Genomic DNA, 16,857 nt, shown 5'->3' with positions numbered 1-16,857 from the left:
CTACATTTAAAGGGGGAAAAAAAGTTATTTGGCCAGGAGCGCTGGCTCACGCCTGTAATCCCAGCACTTTGGAAGGCCGAGGCGGGTGGATCACGAGGTCAAGAGATCGACACCATCCTGGTCAACATGGTGAAACCCCGTCTCTACTCAAAATACAAAAAATTAGCTGGGCATGGTGGCGCGTGCCTGTAATCCCAGTTACTCAGGAGGCTGAGGCAGGAGAATTCCCTGAACCCAGGAGGCGGAGGTTACGGTGAGCCGAGATCGTGCCATTGCACTCCAGCCTGGGTAACAAGAGTGAAACTCCGTCTCAAAAAAAAAAAGTTATTTGGATTAAACCCCTGACTCCTGAGTCCTCTGTAGCTCACTGAATAGGAAGAACCACAGATGAGTTTGCCCATGCAGGTGGCAAAGGTGAATTGTCAAGGCTTCAAAGCCTACAAGAATAAGCAGAGCACCCTTGAGGGAGCTCTGTGGGTATGAGATAAATAGCCAGAAGACGCATTGCTGCAGAAAGCTTCCACACATCGGAAGAGGAGCTCCTTCCTCCTACCAAGAGTGCAGGCCTACCCTTGGGAAGAAGGTTTGCCTGGCATGTGGTCTCTGGGTGACTGGAGAGGCAATAGTCCCGTTCTGTTGTCATCCTGGTCTTCACTCCCTGGCATAAGTGAACGCTCTCATAATAGTACACTCATCTTTCTGGACAGCTGGGCTCCAAGCCAGCCCACAGCTGACCCACATAGCCCTCCCCTAAAACACACAGGAGGCCCTACACTCCCACACTCGTCGAGACCTCAAGATAAAGAAAAGTCTATCTGCATCCTTGTAGGAAAACCTCTTCTCTTCCATCTGGCATTCATCCTGACTCACTAAGGAGGCAGTTCCCAAAGGCAACAGCCTTGAGAGTTGGCCCCCAACACCAAAGGGGCCTGGGAAGGAAGGGTTGCTGGGATGAGAAAAGGAGCTGCATGGCAAGGGCTCCCAGACAGAGATATGCCCTTCAGTTGAGGCATTTGTGCTGTCCAGAGTGGCTTGGCAGAGAGGAAGCCAGAGGAAAAATTCCCAGATCCTCTCCCTTCTGCCCCATGATTTCCTGCTTGTATCCCCCATTAGCCAATTAAATACTTAACTGAATATTTAAATTTAAAAAATTCCAGCCTGGGCACATAGCCAGACTCCCTCCTTACAAAAAAAAATGTTAAACTAGCTGCATGTGGTGGCATGAGACTATAGTCTTACCTACTCAGGAGGCTAAGGTGGGAGGATTGCTTGAGCCTAAGAGATTGAGGTTGCAGTGAGTTCTTGCGCCACTGCTCTCCAGTCTGGGTGACAGAACAAGACCCTGTCTCTTTAAAAAACAATTATTTGTTGTTCATCTGAGATTCAAGCTTAACTGGGCATCTTGTGATACTTGCTAAATAGGGCACAACTCTGAGCAAAGAACACCCTACTCCCTGCACACACACTCAGGAGCCCAGGAGGGCTTGATGTCCTGGGCATGGCAGGAGGCTAGCCCGTGAGCAAGGATGGAGCCCCTCTGTGTACCCTCACTTACTAATCTGCAACATAGAATGCTGGGCCTACATCTGACCCGCCTGTCTCACCCACTCCCTGACAAAGTATTTGAATAGATCACAACCGGTATAGAATCTGTGTCCAAAAATGCCACTCAGAAAGCCAAAAGCACAGCTATTATGAGCCTTTCCTCACTCAGAAACCTTCTGAAACTACTTGTGAACCAGATGAAATTAAAACATTTCCAGGTTTATTCCAGCAAATAAGCATTTTCCTGGAAGCTTCAGTATTGTACAGCTAGTAACTTCAGGATACTTTTTTTGTTGTTAAGGCACAAAAATTGTAAATTCTTTGCAACCATGAGCAGTTGTTGGTTTTTTTTTTTTTTTGTAACAGGGTCTCCCTCTGTCACCCAGGCTGGACTGTGGTGGCAAAATCTTGGTTCACCACAGCTTTGACCTCCTAGGCTCAAGCAATCCTCCTGCCTCAGCCACCCCCACTAGTAGCTAGGACCACAGGTGCATGCCAACATGCCCTGCTAATTTTTGTTTTGTTTTGTTTTTGAACCTGAGCATCTTTTTCAAGACTATTAGCCAAATTTACAATGTAATCTCTGACAGAGCAGACAGTATGGAAAGTTATTTATTTATTTATTTATTTATTTAGAGGCAGGGGCTTGCTGTTGCCCAAGCTGGAGTGCAGTGGCACCACCTTGGCTCACTGTGACCTCCACCTCCCACCTCCTGAATAGCTGGGACTACAGGCATGCACCACCATGCCTGGCTGATTTTTGTATTTTTAATAGAGACAAGTTTTTGCCATGTTGGCCAGGGTGGTCTCAAACTCCTGACATCAAGTGATCTTCCCATCTCCGCCTCACAAAGTGCCAAGATTACGGGTATGAGCCACTGCGCCCAGCCAAGAAAGGTGATCTTGAGCTCTGCTGTGTCATCACCTTCTTATGCTGCTGAGTTGGGCATGAAGGACTTGCAATGAGTTAGTAATAAGAAAAAATTTATTTTTGGTAGGGAGAATTATATTTCTTCAGGACTCTTCCAGAAGCGAGTTTACAAATGAATGAACTGGTGAATAAGAATATGTCCAGATATGCATGTTAATTCTGCTCATCTTTTCCTGGGGAACTGGGAATACCCCACTTCTTTCTCTTCATGGCCTAAGAAGTTGGGGACCTACTTGGAAAATTCTTCTTATTTAAAAGGCTAAAAATTGGATGTTCTGTTTTACAGCTATCACAGAGGCAAGGGAAGAAGCCAAGCCTTACCTGCCATTCCCAGGGAGGCTGCAAGCTGACAACACACCCCTGTTATCCTTTCCTCATGCCAGTGGGTACCAGCCTGCCTTGATGTTTTCACCAACCCAGCCTGGAAGACCACAAACAGGAAATGCCGCCATTTCCTGGGTGACCTCTGCCACGTCAAAGCTCCTACCACCTCTTGCCTTCAAACACACAGTTGGACATGTAATACTTTCTGAACATAAACAGGTCAAATTTAATTGCTCAATCAGTGTACCTAATATATACCAGGACACCCCAATTTCTTGGTGGAAAGATGGGAAAGAATTGCTTGGGGCACATTCGATTACACAGTTTTATCCAGATGATGAAGTTACTGCAATAATCGCTTCCTTCAGGTATGTGTTCTTTCTTCCTTTATTTTTTAATTCTAATTTTAACTAACTAATTTATTTTTTGAAACAGAATCTCACTGTTGTCCTGGCTGGAGTGCAGTGGCGCGAACTCAGCTCATCGCAACCTCCGCCTCCTGAGTTCAAACAATTCTCCTGCCTCAGCATCTAATGTAGCTGAGATTATAGGCACCCACCACCAAGCCCAGCTAATTTTTTTTTTTTTTTTTTTAGTAGAGATGATGTTTCACCATGTTGGCCAGGCTGGCCTCAAACTCCTGACCTCAGCCCACCTCGGCCTCCCAAACTGCTAGGTTAGAGGTGTGAGCTGCCTCACCAGGCCTTTTCCTTTTTTTTAAATGCGTTATGCTAATGCTTCCTCAAAAGCAAAAGCGTTTTGTTTTCCGTTTAAGCAACCCACTGGTCCCTTTAGAGAGTTGAAGGATAGCTCACAGTGTGTGTTCAATCTGAGCCTGGCAGTGTTGGAACTGTTGGTTAACACATACTCCGGGGCTGGGCCCAGGAGGGCACTTCCCACCTGACCTACATAGAGTATCAAGTATAGCTGGACCCAGGAGCTCTGCCAGCGAGTGGAAACAGTGTTTCTTATCAGGTAGGAAGAGTCCTCAAAATCATCCTGGCCCTGCAGGGCTTTTTAAACAGTGCAATTACTTGATCCAGGGAGTTCTGGGCTATAGTGGTGCTGTGCCAATCGGGTTTCTGCATCAATATGGGGAGATCCCCCACCCCTGCCACCAAGAGCAGGGGACCACCATGTTGCCTAAGTAGGGGTGAACTGGCCCAAGTCAGAAACGGAGCAGCTCAAAACTTCTGCACTGATCAGTAGTGGGACTGTACCTGTGACTAGCCACTGCATTCCAGCCTGGGCAACATAGTGAAACCCTGTCTCAAAAAATATATAAAAAATAAAAACCAGTGCATCTCTCTTGTCCCTTCAGCTACCCTGCTGCCCCTGCCTTCTACCTCTCCCCATCCCTTCCCAGTGCTGATGTAGCTCCTGTACATACTAGGGCAGGAAGAGATGGAGAAGTCTGTCTCCAGAAATTAGACAGGCCCTAAGCCTTGGACCATCATCTCAGTACTCCACTTTGGTTTTTTTTTTTTTTTTGAGACGGAGTTTCGCTCTTGTTACCCAGGCTGGAGTGCAATGGCGCGATCTCGGCTCACTGCAACCTCCACCTGCTGGGTTCAGGCAATTCTCCTGCCTCAGCCTCCTGAGTAGCTGGGATTACAGGCACGCACCACCATGCCCAGCTAATTTTTTGTATTTTTAGTAGAGATGGGGTTTCACCGTGTTGACCGGGATGGTCTCGATCTCTTGACCTCGTGATCCACCCGCCTCAGCCTCCCAAAGTGCTGGGATTACAGGCGTGAGTCACCGCGCCCAGCTCCACTTTGTGTTTTAAGAGTAAGCTGGATGAGGTCGGGGGGGTTGTGTGTGACAGGGACAAGCTAAGCCAGGACTTGTATCTGGAATACTCCATTCTCCCAGAGACCCAGCCATTATGTCTCAGAATGCTGCAGACGGGCAGGTAGATGCTTCTCTTCTCACCACCCCTTTTGTATTCTCCACTCTTTCCTCTTAGCCAGGTGTTTTGCTTTTCTGTTTTTGTTTTTTACATCAGGACTTTATTGCATGCACAGTTTAGAATTGGGTTGACCTATGGTTGTTAAAAGCTCATAGGGAGGTCAGAGCCAGACAGCATGGAAGCGAGAACCTTTTCTCTGCAATTCCTTCACTCTGAGGTAGAGCCTTCTTTGATCTGTTACATTTTCACTTTCTCTGACATGATACTTGGTGCTGTCTCATACTGTGGCATGCCTTTTGGTGAATCATTTTATGTTTCCTTTTCAGAAAACCACCACGCAATTACCACAGACCTAACTACTCAGGTTAGCATGCCAACACTTCCACAAGATGTGCCCTTCTTTTTGCATTTTTCCCCTCGGGTTGTAGGCTTGGTCAATGGATAACCTCTTAGCCTTCAGGCAAAGAATGCAACTTCCATATTACTCTGGCTAAGTCTTTCGTCAGCCATTCTCAGCCAGTGGCTAAGACTGCTTAGGAGATTTGACTATTTTTTTTCTGCATCAACTATAAAAGGCAGATGTCTTACAATTATATAAACATAGCTTCTGATGAGAGAAGTAAAACTTTCATTTAATAATAAGTGAATGAGGAGTAGTTTAAAGGGTTCAAGAACAGCAAGCTGGCATATTGGTCTCATTGGGTGTCACCTAGGAGAGGAGCACAGTCCTGCCCTGCTGTCTCTCTGGACTTGGCCAATGTGTGACTCTGGGTGATCTGCCTCATTTCCCCTGATCTTTTTTTCCAAAGGAAGAGATGGGTTTGGACCATGCGACTGCCAGCTCCACTTCTGCTCTCAGATGTCATGAGCTGTTCAGAGGACTTAAATTGTAGAGTTTTAAAATTTTGATTAGTCAGTTTTTTGTTTTGGACCCGTGTCTTTAGAGTGCAGAAGATGATCTGGGTGTTGTTTTGAGAACGTTAGAACTTTGGAGTAGAATTTATTCTTTTGCATATATTCAGCTTTATTATATATAAACTCATTCTAAAGGAAAAAAAATATTATTTGACCTCCAAACTAGGTCTAAAAACAAATTTAGTGATCAGAATTTTTGCAAATAATGAGCACTTAGTTGAATTAGGTAGCATACAGGATGATACAAAATTTGCCTACATATGATTTTTCAACTTTATTAAGGTAATATTCAGGGACAGAGTAGCTGTAGAGTGATTCAGGGAAATAAATTATAGTTGTAAGAGTTAAAGAAAGAGGAAAGAAACACAAAATGTGGCTTGACAGTCAAAGACAGGTTTATTTTAGAGAAATAACCTGAGAGGGGCTTCTGGCTGATTTCAGTGAGGAGTGTTATCTTTTATAGACTAAGAGTATATATTAGTTTTAGGGTAAGGGTGCTTATCACAAGCTTGGAATGTTTCTGTGCTGGGGAGAAGCTTATGGCAAGGTTGGAATGTGTCTGGTCGGAGGGGAGGTTATCCTGGGGCTGGCATGTCTGGTTGGGGAGGAGTTTGGAATGTTTTTGATTGGAGATGTTATCTGTGGCTTACGGTTATGCTGACCTTAGCCATTAGGCTGATGCCCTTTGGATTTAGGCAGATTTTAATCAAGGTGAACTTTAGAATGGGAATGCTTATCCAAGATGGTGATACTGCTGCTCTGTCAGTAGTTACTTAATCAAGATGACAAATTTTTGTATAATTTCTTAGCAAGAGAGGCTGTTGTTGGAGACCCTAAACATGTGATGCTTTTTAGGTGAGGACACTAAAGGCCCCATGAGCAGGGTCACTAGGCAGTGAGCTAGTCTTATTTAAACAGGGAGCCTGGGGGGTGGGAGGGTAAAAAAAAGAAAAACAGAGAGCCTGATTTGCACGCCAGCAGTGTCATCTCTTCTCACATCTCCTAGGCCCTAAGGAAATTTACTCTGGCTCCCACGAACAGAATCAGAAAATAGTTTTAGGCTTTCAATATACATAATTTTATTAGAAATTTATTAGCCTGCAATTTTGTTGGAGTTGCCTTTAGCAACATCTATCTATCTATCTATCTATCTAGGGACTATGTTTACTCAAGGGAATGTGCAAATAAAACCACTGAGGGAAGAGAATATAGATGTATATTGGCAGAGGTCAAAAGGATTTTGAGTTTGGTCATGGGACCATTTTTTCTAAAAGATATTGGGATTACACGTAGAAATTCCCATAAGAAGAGGCAGAATTGGCCAGGTGCGGTGGCTCATGCCTGTAATTCCAGCACTTTGGGAGACTGAGGCAGGTGGATCACAAGGTCAGGAGATTGAGACCATCTTGGCTAAAACAGTGAAATCCTGTCTCTACTGAAAATACAAAAAAAAAAAAAAAAAAAATAGCCAGGCGTGGTGATGCAAGCTTGTAATCCTAGCTACTCAGGAGGCTGAGACAAGAATCGCTTGAACCCAGGAGGCAGAGGTTGCAGTGATCCGAGATCGTGCCATTGCACTGCAGTCTGCGTAATAGAGTAAGACTCCATCTCAAAAAAAAAATTGGCAAAATTTATGTGGATTTTTAAAGTGATGAGATCTCTCTAGATTGAGGACCTCATACTTTGTATCTGCACTCATCCTTTAAATAGAGCACAATTGTGAGTTATTAGAGACTGACACTGTATTTATCTTTCTTAGTCTGACATTGATTCCATGTTTTCTCTTCTATGTTGGGCAAGCCTTTGTCTCCTGCCTACCCCACACTTAAACTCCTGAACTCCTCATACTAAAGACAAGGTTGGCTGGGTACAGTGGCTTATACCTGTAATCTCAGCACTTTGGGAGGCCAAGGCAAGTGGTCACTTGAACTTAGGAGTTTTAGACCAGCCTTGCAATATAGCAAAACCCCCATATCTACAAAAAATTTAAAAAATTACCTGGGCATGGTGGCCCGGGCCTGTAGTCCCAGCTACTTGGGAGGCTGAGGTGGGAGGATCACCTTAGCCTAGGAGGTTGAGGCTTCAGTGAGCTATGATTGCGCTGTTGTACTTCAGCCTGTCTCAAAAAGGAGAAAAGAAAAACAAGGGTTGGTCAAGCATCTGGTCTTTGGTCCTAAAATGGCACCCGTCCTAGTTGAAGATGTGGTTTAGAATATCTAATGCACCAGAGCTTTGGTTACTCCTCATGATTGCTCTTATACCCTCTTTCCCATAGTGGCCCCTGCTGTCATACAGCTCTTTCCCTTCCAAAGGAAGAAGGACTGTAATAAAGTCATTTACTCTAAGGAAAGCTGTAACATTCACTGGCGATGTCATTTTAGACTCCAAGAAATAGAGATATTTATCAATACACATAGACAAGTACACACTAGTTATTAAAACTGCCATCCTTGCACATGAAGGTGTTTCCCAGCAATTGGTTATTTGTTGGCTGCATATTTAACTGAGTGGATGGCTGAACATTGAGGCAAGTTGGGCAGACCTGGTCGCTGTTCTCCTGCTCATGGTTGTGAACAGAATGGAGGGGAAGAGCCAAATCAAACATCAGGTGCAGCAGCGCTAAGGTACTGTTGCCTTCAGATTTTAGATTTGTCCTTGAAGTATTGTTTTAGGGAAGGAGGAACTGGCATCAGGACTGGGGGAGGTATACTTCTGCCACTCAGGAGCAATCACATCTTGCAATCAAACCTCGGTTAACTGAAACTGGGCGAAGAAAGACGGAAACAATGGGAGCTCATGGACATTTAAGTATGAATCCTATGTACTCTGGAAAGACTAAGGGAGATTTGGCATCATGTGTGAGAGTGTCCCTGAAAGATTTTTGAAACTACTTGGTCTTAGCTCATGTGTGTGTGTGTGTTTAAATTATTTTTATTTTTTATTTTTTGAGACAGAGTCTCACTCTGCTGCCAGGCTGGAGTGCAGTGGCGCAATCTCAGCTCACTGCAAACTCTGCCTCCCAGCTTCATGTGATCCTCCTGCCTCAGCCTCCTGAGTAGCTGGGGTTACAGGTGCACACCGCCATGCCCAGCTAATTTTTGTATTTTTAGTAGAGATGAGGTTTCATCATGTTGACCAGAATGGTCTTGATCTCTTAACATCGTGATCCACCTGCCTCAGCCTCCCAAAGTGCTGGGATTACAGACATGAGCCACCATGCCTGACCTAAATTATTTTAATAGTAATATATGTATTTTGTCAAAAACTTGGAAAATAACAAACAACTACAGAGAAAGAAACAATGGCTTATAATCGCAACTCTGAGACAAATTTTCCAATTATATATAAATAAATTTAATTTTCTTGAAATGAAATTAATCTTTTATTGCATAGATGACTATATATCCTGTTTCATTCACTTTATATTAGTAACATTTCTGTATATTATTAAGTCTTCAAAATATTTTAAGACTGCTATGTGCCACTGTAATCTGTTGTTGTGAAATGAAAGCAAATATCGAAGGATGCCAATGAAATTATAAAATTTAAAATTTTATAATTTAAATTTTTATAAATGAAAATATTTTTAAATGCTGAGGCTGAGGAAGAAATAACTGATGTTCTGTTGCTAGCCCAGGTGCCCTCTTGAGCTAGGTCTGTTCTATGCTAATAATCCCCCTTTTTTCCTTTTTCACTTGATGTCTGTCATTGTTGATGAAGCCAAGAGTCATCTTTCAGTCATAGGTTTATAAAACACTCAGTGTCTGCTACAGGTTGAGATCCCTTGAGAATGTTCACCCAGCCTCCTTTATAGGACTTGAGTCACTGGGCTGGACCTCCTCCTTGGTGCTATAGCCACTAACCTGCCTCAGCTGTATCTAATATTAGCTCAAAACTAGCACAGCGTTCATCCAGGCTCTAGGACACTGCTTGGCCAAGATCTTTCACTGGAGTCTCCAAAGAAGGGTGTAATTTGGGGGATATATTATACTTAGATCTGATGTCTCATATAGCAAGTAAACAGCCCTCTAACTTGGGAGGAAATGTGCCCTGGTCAGGTGCAACACTCCAGAAGGGCAGCGGCCACCAGACCAGAAGACCAGGAAGCCCAACTCCCAAGCAAAACCACATGGGAGACTTGTGGTGAGGGGAAAGTATTTGTTGTTTGTTTTCTGTTTAGTCTGGGGATTCCCACTGCTTTTTAAATTCTGGCATAGTTCCCAGTGGCTAAAGCTGGAAAGTTTTTACTGTTTCATTAAATTTTCTTTGTAAAAATGTTAAGTTGAGGCCAGGCACAGTGGCTTACCCCTGTAATCCCAGCACTTTGAGAGGCCAAGGAGGGAACATTGCTTGAGCCCAGGAGTTTGAGACCAGCCTGAGCAACATAGTAGGACCCCATTGCTACAAAAAAAAAAAAAATTAGGCAGACATGGTGGTGCACACCTGTGGTCCCCGCTACTCAGGAGGCTGAGTCGGGAGGATCACTTGAGCCCAGGAGTTTGAAGCTGCAGTAAGTCATGACCCACTCTGGCCTGGCGACAGAGCAACACTGCCTCGAAAAAGAAAAAGAAAAAAGTGGGTAGTTTGGGTCCCTTTATACCTTGTGTCCTTTGGGGCCCCTGTCTCCATGTGAGCTTTGGCATTGTGGAGGCTGTGTTTTTGGGGCTCCCGTGGGCTTTCTATTCTGGGCTTTTTCCCTCCCATCCTGCCTTCCTTGGGGCTAATGGATGTCTATTGCCGGTTCTTTATTCTGCTGCTCTTGTTGGCAACGAAAACAGAATCTAGAACATAAAAACCTAATTTCTTTAGCCAAACCATCTCCTGGAAAAGCTGTAATTAACCACAGATGCCTGACACTTGCCGACTTGCTTCCTGTTCACATGACCTCCTTTCAGCTCAAAGTTCCTTGCCCTTGGGTTACCCTGTCAGCACCATGTGAATGGTGGTAGGGGAAAGCAGGGCACTTATAGTGGACCTATTTCTTAAACATTTTTTTGATATGGTAAAATATGCATAACCTGAAATCCCGCATTTCAGCCTGTTTCAGTGGCATTGACGTTTTTGTGCGACCATCAGCACATGCTGTGCATCCATCTCCAGGACTTTTTAGTCACCCTAAACTCAAACTCTGTACTATGAAACAATAATCCTCATTCCTCACTCTCCCCACCCCTAGTAAAACCACTATGCTGCTTTATTTTTTGTTTTTATTCAATTTAATTTATTTATTTTTCTCGAGACAGAGTCTCACTGTTTCTCAGGCTGGAGCGCAGTGGTGTAATCACGGCTTGTTGCAGCCTGGACGTCCCAGGCTCAAGCGATCTTCCCACCTCAGCCTCAGTAGCTTGGACCACAGGCATGAGCTATTGCACCTAGGTGATATATATATATATTTGTATTTGAAGAGACAGTTTCGCCACGTTGCCCAGGCTGGTCTTGAATTCCAGGGCTCAGGCGATCCTCCTGCCTCAGCCTTTTACAGTCGACTTTCTTTCTCCATGAGTTTGATTACTCCAGCTACCTAACATAGGTGACATCATACAATATTTGTCCTTTTGCGTATTTCTTTTCAAAAAGACTCTAGAGCGTAACTGCTACTTCCAAGTCATTTCTGAGCAGTCCAGACTAGTAGCGGTAAGGACTGAAAGTTAGAGACATGCTGTGTGTGTATAAGATGTGCTTCGGCTAATCCAGCCTGTACTGCCCTGGGGTGATGGGCTACGGCAGCTTCAGGTCCTGCAGCTGTGACCAGGTGGTTCCTGTCTAGACACCTTGGCTGAGTAGGTGCTATTTCTTTTTGTCTTTTCTTTCTTTTTTTTTTTTATTGCATTTTAGGTTTTGGGGTACATGTGCAGAACATGCAAGATAGTTACATAGGTACACACGTGGCAGTGTGTTTTGCTCCCTTCTTCCTTCCTCTCCTTCACCTACATTTGGCATTTCTCCCCATGCTATCTGTCCCCAGCTCCCCCCACCACTGTCCCTCCTCTATTCCCCCCAGTAGACCCCAGTGTGTAGTGCTCCCTTCCCTGTGTCCATGTGTTCTCATTGATCATCACCCACCTATGAGTGAGAACATGCGGTATTTCATTTTCTGTTCTTGTGTCAGTTTGCTGAGAGTGATGTTCTCCATTTTGAATGGGCTTGTTTGTTTTTTTCTTGTACAATCTGTTTGAGTGGTTTTGCCTAGATTTTCTTCTAGGGTTTTTATGGTGCCAGTTCTTATGTTTAAGTCTTTAATCCATCTGGAGTTAATTTTAGTGTAAGGTGTCAGGAAGGGGTCTAGTTTCTGCTTTCCGCACGTGGCTCGCCAGTTTTCCCAACACCATTAATTAAACAGGGAATCCTTTCCCCATTGCTTGTTTTTGTCAGGTTTATCAAAGACTGTATGGTTGTAGACATGTTGTATTGCCTCCGAGGCCTCTGTTCTGTTCTATTGGTCTATATCTCTGTTTTGGTACCAGTACCATGCTGTTTTGATTACTGTAGCCTTGTAGTATAGTTTGAAGTCCAGTAGTGTAATGCCTCCTGCTGTGTTCTTTTTGCTTAGAATTGACTTGGCTATGCGGGCTCTCTTTTGGTTCCATATGAAGTTTAAGGTGGTTTTTTCCAGTTCTGTGAAGAAAGTCAATGGTAGCTTGATGGGGATAGCGTTGAGTGTGTAAATTACTTTGGGCAGTATGGCCATTTTCATGATATTGATTCTTCCTAACCATGAACATGGAATGTTTCTCCATCTGTTTGTGTCCTCTCTTATTTTGTTGAGCAGTGGTTTGTAGTTTTCCTTGAAGAGATCCCTTACGTTCCTTGTAAGTTGTATTCCTAGGTATTTTATTCTCTTTGTAGCAATTGTGAATGGCAGTTCGTTCTTGATTTGGCTCTCTTTAAGTCTGCTGTTGGTGCATAGGAATGCTTGTGATTTTTGCACATTGATTTTATATCCTGAGACTTTGCTGAAGTTGCTTATCAGTTTCAGGAGTTTTTGGGCTGAGACGATGGGGTCTTCTAGATATACTATCATGTCGTCTGCAAATAGAGACAATTTGGCTTCCTCTTTCCTATTTGAATACCCTTTCTTTTTTTTGCCTGATTGCTCTGGCTGGAACTTCCAGTACTATATTGAATAGGAGTGGTGAGAGAGGGTATCCTTGTCTACTGTCAGATTTCAAAGGGAATGCTTCCAGTTTTTGCCCATTCAGTATGATATTGGCTGTTGGTTTGTCGTAAATGGCTTTTATTATTTTGAGATACGTTCCATCAATACCGAGTTTATTGAGGGTTTTTAGCATAAAGGGCTGTTGAATTTTGTCAAATGCCTTCTCTGCGTCAATTGAGATAACCATGTGGTTTTTGTTTTTGGTTCTGTTTATGTGGTGCATTACGTTTATAGACTTGCGTATGCTGAACCAGCCTTGCATCCCTGGGATGAATCCTACTTGATCATGATGGATAAGCTTTTTAATGTGTTGTTGCAATCGGCTTGCTAGTATTTTATTGAAGATTTTTGCATCTATGTTCATCATGGATATTGGCCTGAGGTTTTCTTTTCTTGTTGAGTCTCTGCCGGGTTTTGGTATCAGGATGATGTTGGTCTCATAAAATGATTTGGGAAGTATTCCCTCTTTTTGGTTTATTTGGAATAGTTTCAGAAGGAATGGTACCAGCTCCTCTTTGTGTGTCTGGTAGAATTCGGCTGTGAACCCACCTGGATCTGGGCTTTTTTTGTGTGGTAGGCTCTTAATTGCTGCCTCAACTTCAGACCTTATTACTGGTCTATTCATAGTTTCAGCTTCTTCCTGGTTTAGGCATGGGAGGACACAAGTGTCCAGGAATTTATCCGTTTCTTCCAGGTTTACTAGTTTATGTGCATAGAGTTGTTTGTGATATTCTCTGATGATGGTTTGAATTTCTGTGGAATCAGTGGTGATTTCCCCTTTATCGTTTTTTATTGCATCTATTTGGTTGTTGTCTCTTTTCTTTTTTATTAATCTAGCTAGTTGTCTGTCTATTTTGTTGATCTTTTCAAAAAACCAACTCTTGGATTTATTGATTTTTTTGAAGGGTTTTTTGTGTCTCTATCTCCTTCAGTTCTGCTCTGATCTTAGTTATTTCTTGTCTTCTGCTAGGTTTTGAGTTTTTTTGATCTTGCTCCTCTAGCTCTTTCAATTTTGACAATAGGGTGTCAATTTTGGATCTCTCCACTCTTCTCATGTGGACACTTATTGCTATAGATTTTCCTCTAGAGACTGCTTTAAATGTGTCCCAGAGATTCTGGTATGTTGTGTCTTTGTTCTCGTTGGTTTCGAAGAACTTCTTTATTTCTGCCTTCATTTCATTGTTTATCCAGTCAACATTCAAGAGCCAGTTGTTCAGTTTCCATGAAGCTGTGTGGTTCTGAGTTAGTTTCTGAATTCTGCGTTCTAACTTGATGGCACTATGGTCTGAGAGACTGTTTGTTATGATTTCAGTTGTTTTGCATTTGCTGAGCAGTGCTTTACTTCCAATTATGTGGTCAATTTTAGAGTAGGTGTGATGTGGTGCTGAGAAGAATGTATATTCTGTGGATTTGGGGTGGAGAGTTCTGTAAATGTCTATCAGGTTTGCTTGCTCCAGGTCTGAGTTCAAGCCCTGGATATCCTTGTTGATTTTCTGTCTGGTTGATCTGTCTAATATTGACAGTGGGGTGTTAAAGTCTCCCACTATTATTGTGTGGGAGTCTAAGTCTCTTTGTAAGTTGTTAAGAACTTGCCTTATGTATCTGGGTGCTCCTGTATTGGGTCCATATATGTTTAGGATCGTTAGCTCTTCTTGTTGTATCGATTCTTTTACCATTATGTAATGGCCTTCTTTGTCTCTTTTGATCTTTGTTGCTTTAAAGTCTATTTTATCAGAGATGAGAATTGCAACTCCTGCTTTTTTTTGCTCTCCATTTGCTTGGTAAATCTTCCTCCATCCCTTTATTTTGAGCGTTTCTGTATCCTTGCATGTGAGATGGGTTTCCTGGATACGGCACACCGATGGGTTTTGGCTTTATATCCAATTTGTCAGTCTGTGTCTTTTGATCGGTGCTTTTAGCCCATTTACATTTAGGGTTAATATTGTTATATGTGAATTTGATACTGCCATTTTGATTCTAGCTGGCTGTTTTCCCCATTAGTTGATGCAGATTCTTCATTTTATTGATTCTCTTTAGCATTTGGTATGTTTTTGAAGTGGCTGGTACTGGTTGTTCCTTTCTATGTGTAGTGCCTCTTTCAAGAGCTCTTGTAACACAGGCCTGGTGGTGACAAAATCTCTAAGTACTTCCTTGTTCAGAAAGGATTTTATTTTTCCTTCACTTATGAAGCTCAGTTTGGCTGGATATGAAATTCTGGGTTGAAAGTTCTTTTCTTTAAGGATGTTGAATATTGGCTCCCACTCTCTTCTGGCTTGTAGGGTTTCTGCCAAGAGATCTGCTGTGAGTCTGATGGGCTTCCCTTTGTGGGTGACCCGACCTTTCTCTCTGGCTGCCCTTAGTATTTTCTCCTTTATTTCAACCCTGGTGAATCTGACGATTAACCCCTGGTGCCTTGGGGTTGCTCTTCTTGTGGAATATCTTTGTGGTGTTCTCTGTATTTCCTGGACTTGAATATTGGCCTGTCTTGCTAGGTTGGGGAAATTTTCCTGGATAATATCCTGAAGAGTATTTTCCAGCTTGGATTCATTCTCTTTGTCACATTCAGGTATACCTATCAAACGTAGATTAGGTCTCTTCACATAGTCCCACATTTCTTGGAGAGTTTGTTCATTCCTCTTTGCTCTTTTTTCTCTAATCTTGGTTTCTCATTTTATTTCATTGAGGTGATCTTCGACTTCTGATATCCTTTCTTCTGCTTGGTCAATTTGGTCGTTGAAACTTGTGCATGCTTCGTGAAGTTCTCATGTTGTGTTTTTCGGCTCCTTCAATTCACTCATATTCCTCTCTAAGTTGTCCGTTCTTGTTAACATTTCCTCAAATCTGTTTTCAAGGTTCTTAGTTTCTTTGCATTGATTTAGAACATGTTCTTTTAGCTCACGGAAGTTTCTCATTACCTACCTTCTGAAGTCTGATTCCGTCATTTCATCGCACTCATTCTCCATCCAGCTTTGTTCCCTTGCTGGTGAGGAGTTTTGGACCCTTGTAGGAGGTGAGGTGTTCTGGTTTCGGATGTTTTCCTCCTTTTTGCACTGGTTTCTTCCCATCTTTGTGGATTTATCCACCTGTCATCTGAGTGGTCGCTGATTTTCCGATTGGGTCTCTGAGTGGACGTCCAGATTGTTGATGATGAAGTATTTCTATTTCTTAGTTTTCCTTATAACAGTCTGGCCCCACTGCTGTAGGACTGCTGAGGTCCACTCCAGGCCCTGCTTGCCTGGGGAACACCTGTAGCAGCTGCAGAACTGTGAGGGTTGCTACCAGTTTCTTCTTCTGCTATTTTTGTCCCAGAATGATGCCCACCAAATGTCAGTCTGATCAGTACTTTGTGAGGTGACTCTTTGGATATACGGGGGTCAGGGAGATGCTTGAGGAGACTGTCTGTATTTTATACTTGAGGAGACAGTCTGTACTTGATAGGAGCTCTAGTGCTGAGCTGTGAGCTCCATTGTTCATTCAGGGCTGCTAGGCAGGTACGTTTAAGTCTGCTGCAGCAGAACTCATAAAGCCTCTTTCTTTTTTCCTCAGGTGCTCTGTCCCGGGGAGTTAGGGCTTTATTTATGAGTATCCGTTGCACTTTCCTGCCCAGGAAGGAAGCAGTTTAGTCACTGCCCACCTGTAGTGGCTATCATGAGCTGCTGTGGGCTCCGCCTTGTTGCTGTGGGTTCTGCCCTGCTGTCGTGGGCTCCGCCCTGCTGCCATGTGTAATTCACTGTAGCCCTGTTTATATGGTTGTGGTTAGAACTGCCGTGGCAATGGTGTCCCGCCTCTGTAGTGGCGGAATCTCTCTGTTATGGCAGGTTGCCTTGGCAACAGCAGGCTGCGTCAGCAATGGCAGACTACCTCCGTAGGGGTCGCATGCCTCAGTAGTGGCAGACGCCCCTCCCCCACCGAGCTGCACTGTCCTGGGTTCAGCTGTGCTTGCTGTGAAACTCTCAACCCTGAGCGTTTCAAATTGCTGTTTTGTTTGTTATTGTGGGGGTGGGACCCGCCGAGCCTGATCACCTGGCTCCCTGCCTCAGAGCCCCCTTTTTTTTTTTTTTTAATGTTGAACGG

At 43.5% G+C, this 16,857-nt stretch overlaps 1 protein-coding gene across 4 annotated transcripts in view; it reads left to right on the top strand.

Moving 5' to 3' along the window:
- Positions 1 to 16,857, top strand: part of MERTK (MER proto-oncogene, tyrosine kinase) — a 142,835-nt gene that overhangs the window by 30,130 nt on the left and 95,848 nt on the right. For 2 of the 4 annotated variants that reach the window (XM_035271975.3, XM_078348932.1), the window contains exon 2: positions 2,763 to 3,168. The exons of the other annotated variants lie outside the window; for them this stretch is intronic. In XM_035271975.3, coding sequence (XP_035127866.3) covers positions 2,763 to 3,168 — 406 coding nt within the window. The remainder of the gene's footprint in view (positions 1 to 2,762; positions 3,169 to 16,857) is intronic. 4 annotated transcript variants of the gene reach the window in all.

The sequence above is a fragment of the Callithrix jacchus genome, chromosome 14, assembly GCF_049354715.1.
Source record: "Callithrix jacchus isolate 240 chromosome 14, calJac240_pri, whole genome shotgun sequence".
Taxonomy (NCBI): Eukaryota; Metazoa; Chordata; class Mammalia; order Primates; family Cebidae; genus Callithrix; species Callithrix jacchus.
This window is presented reverse-complemented; position numbering and strand designations above follow the sequence as displayed.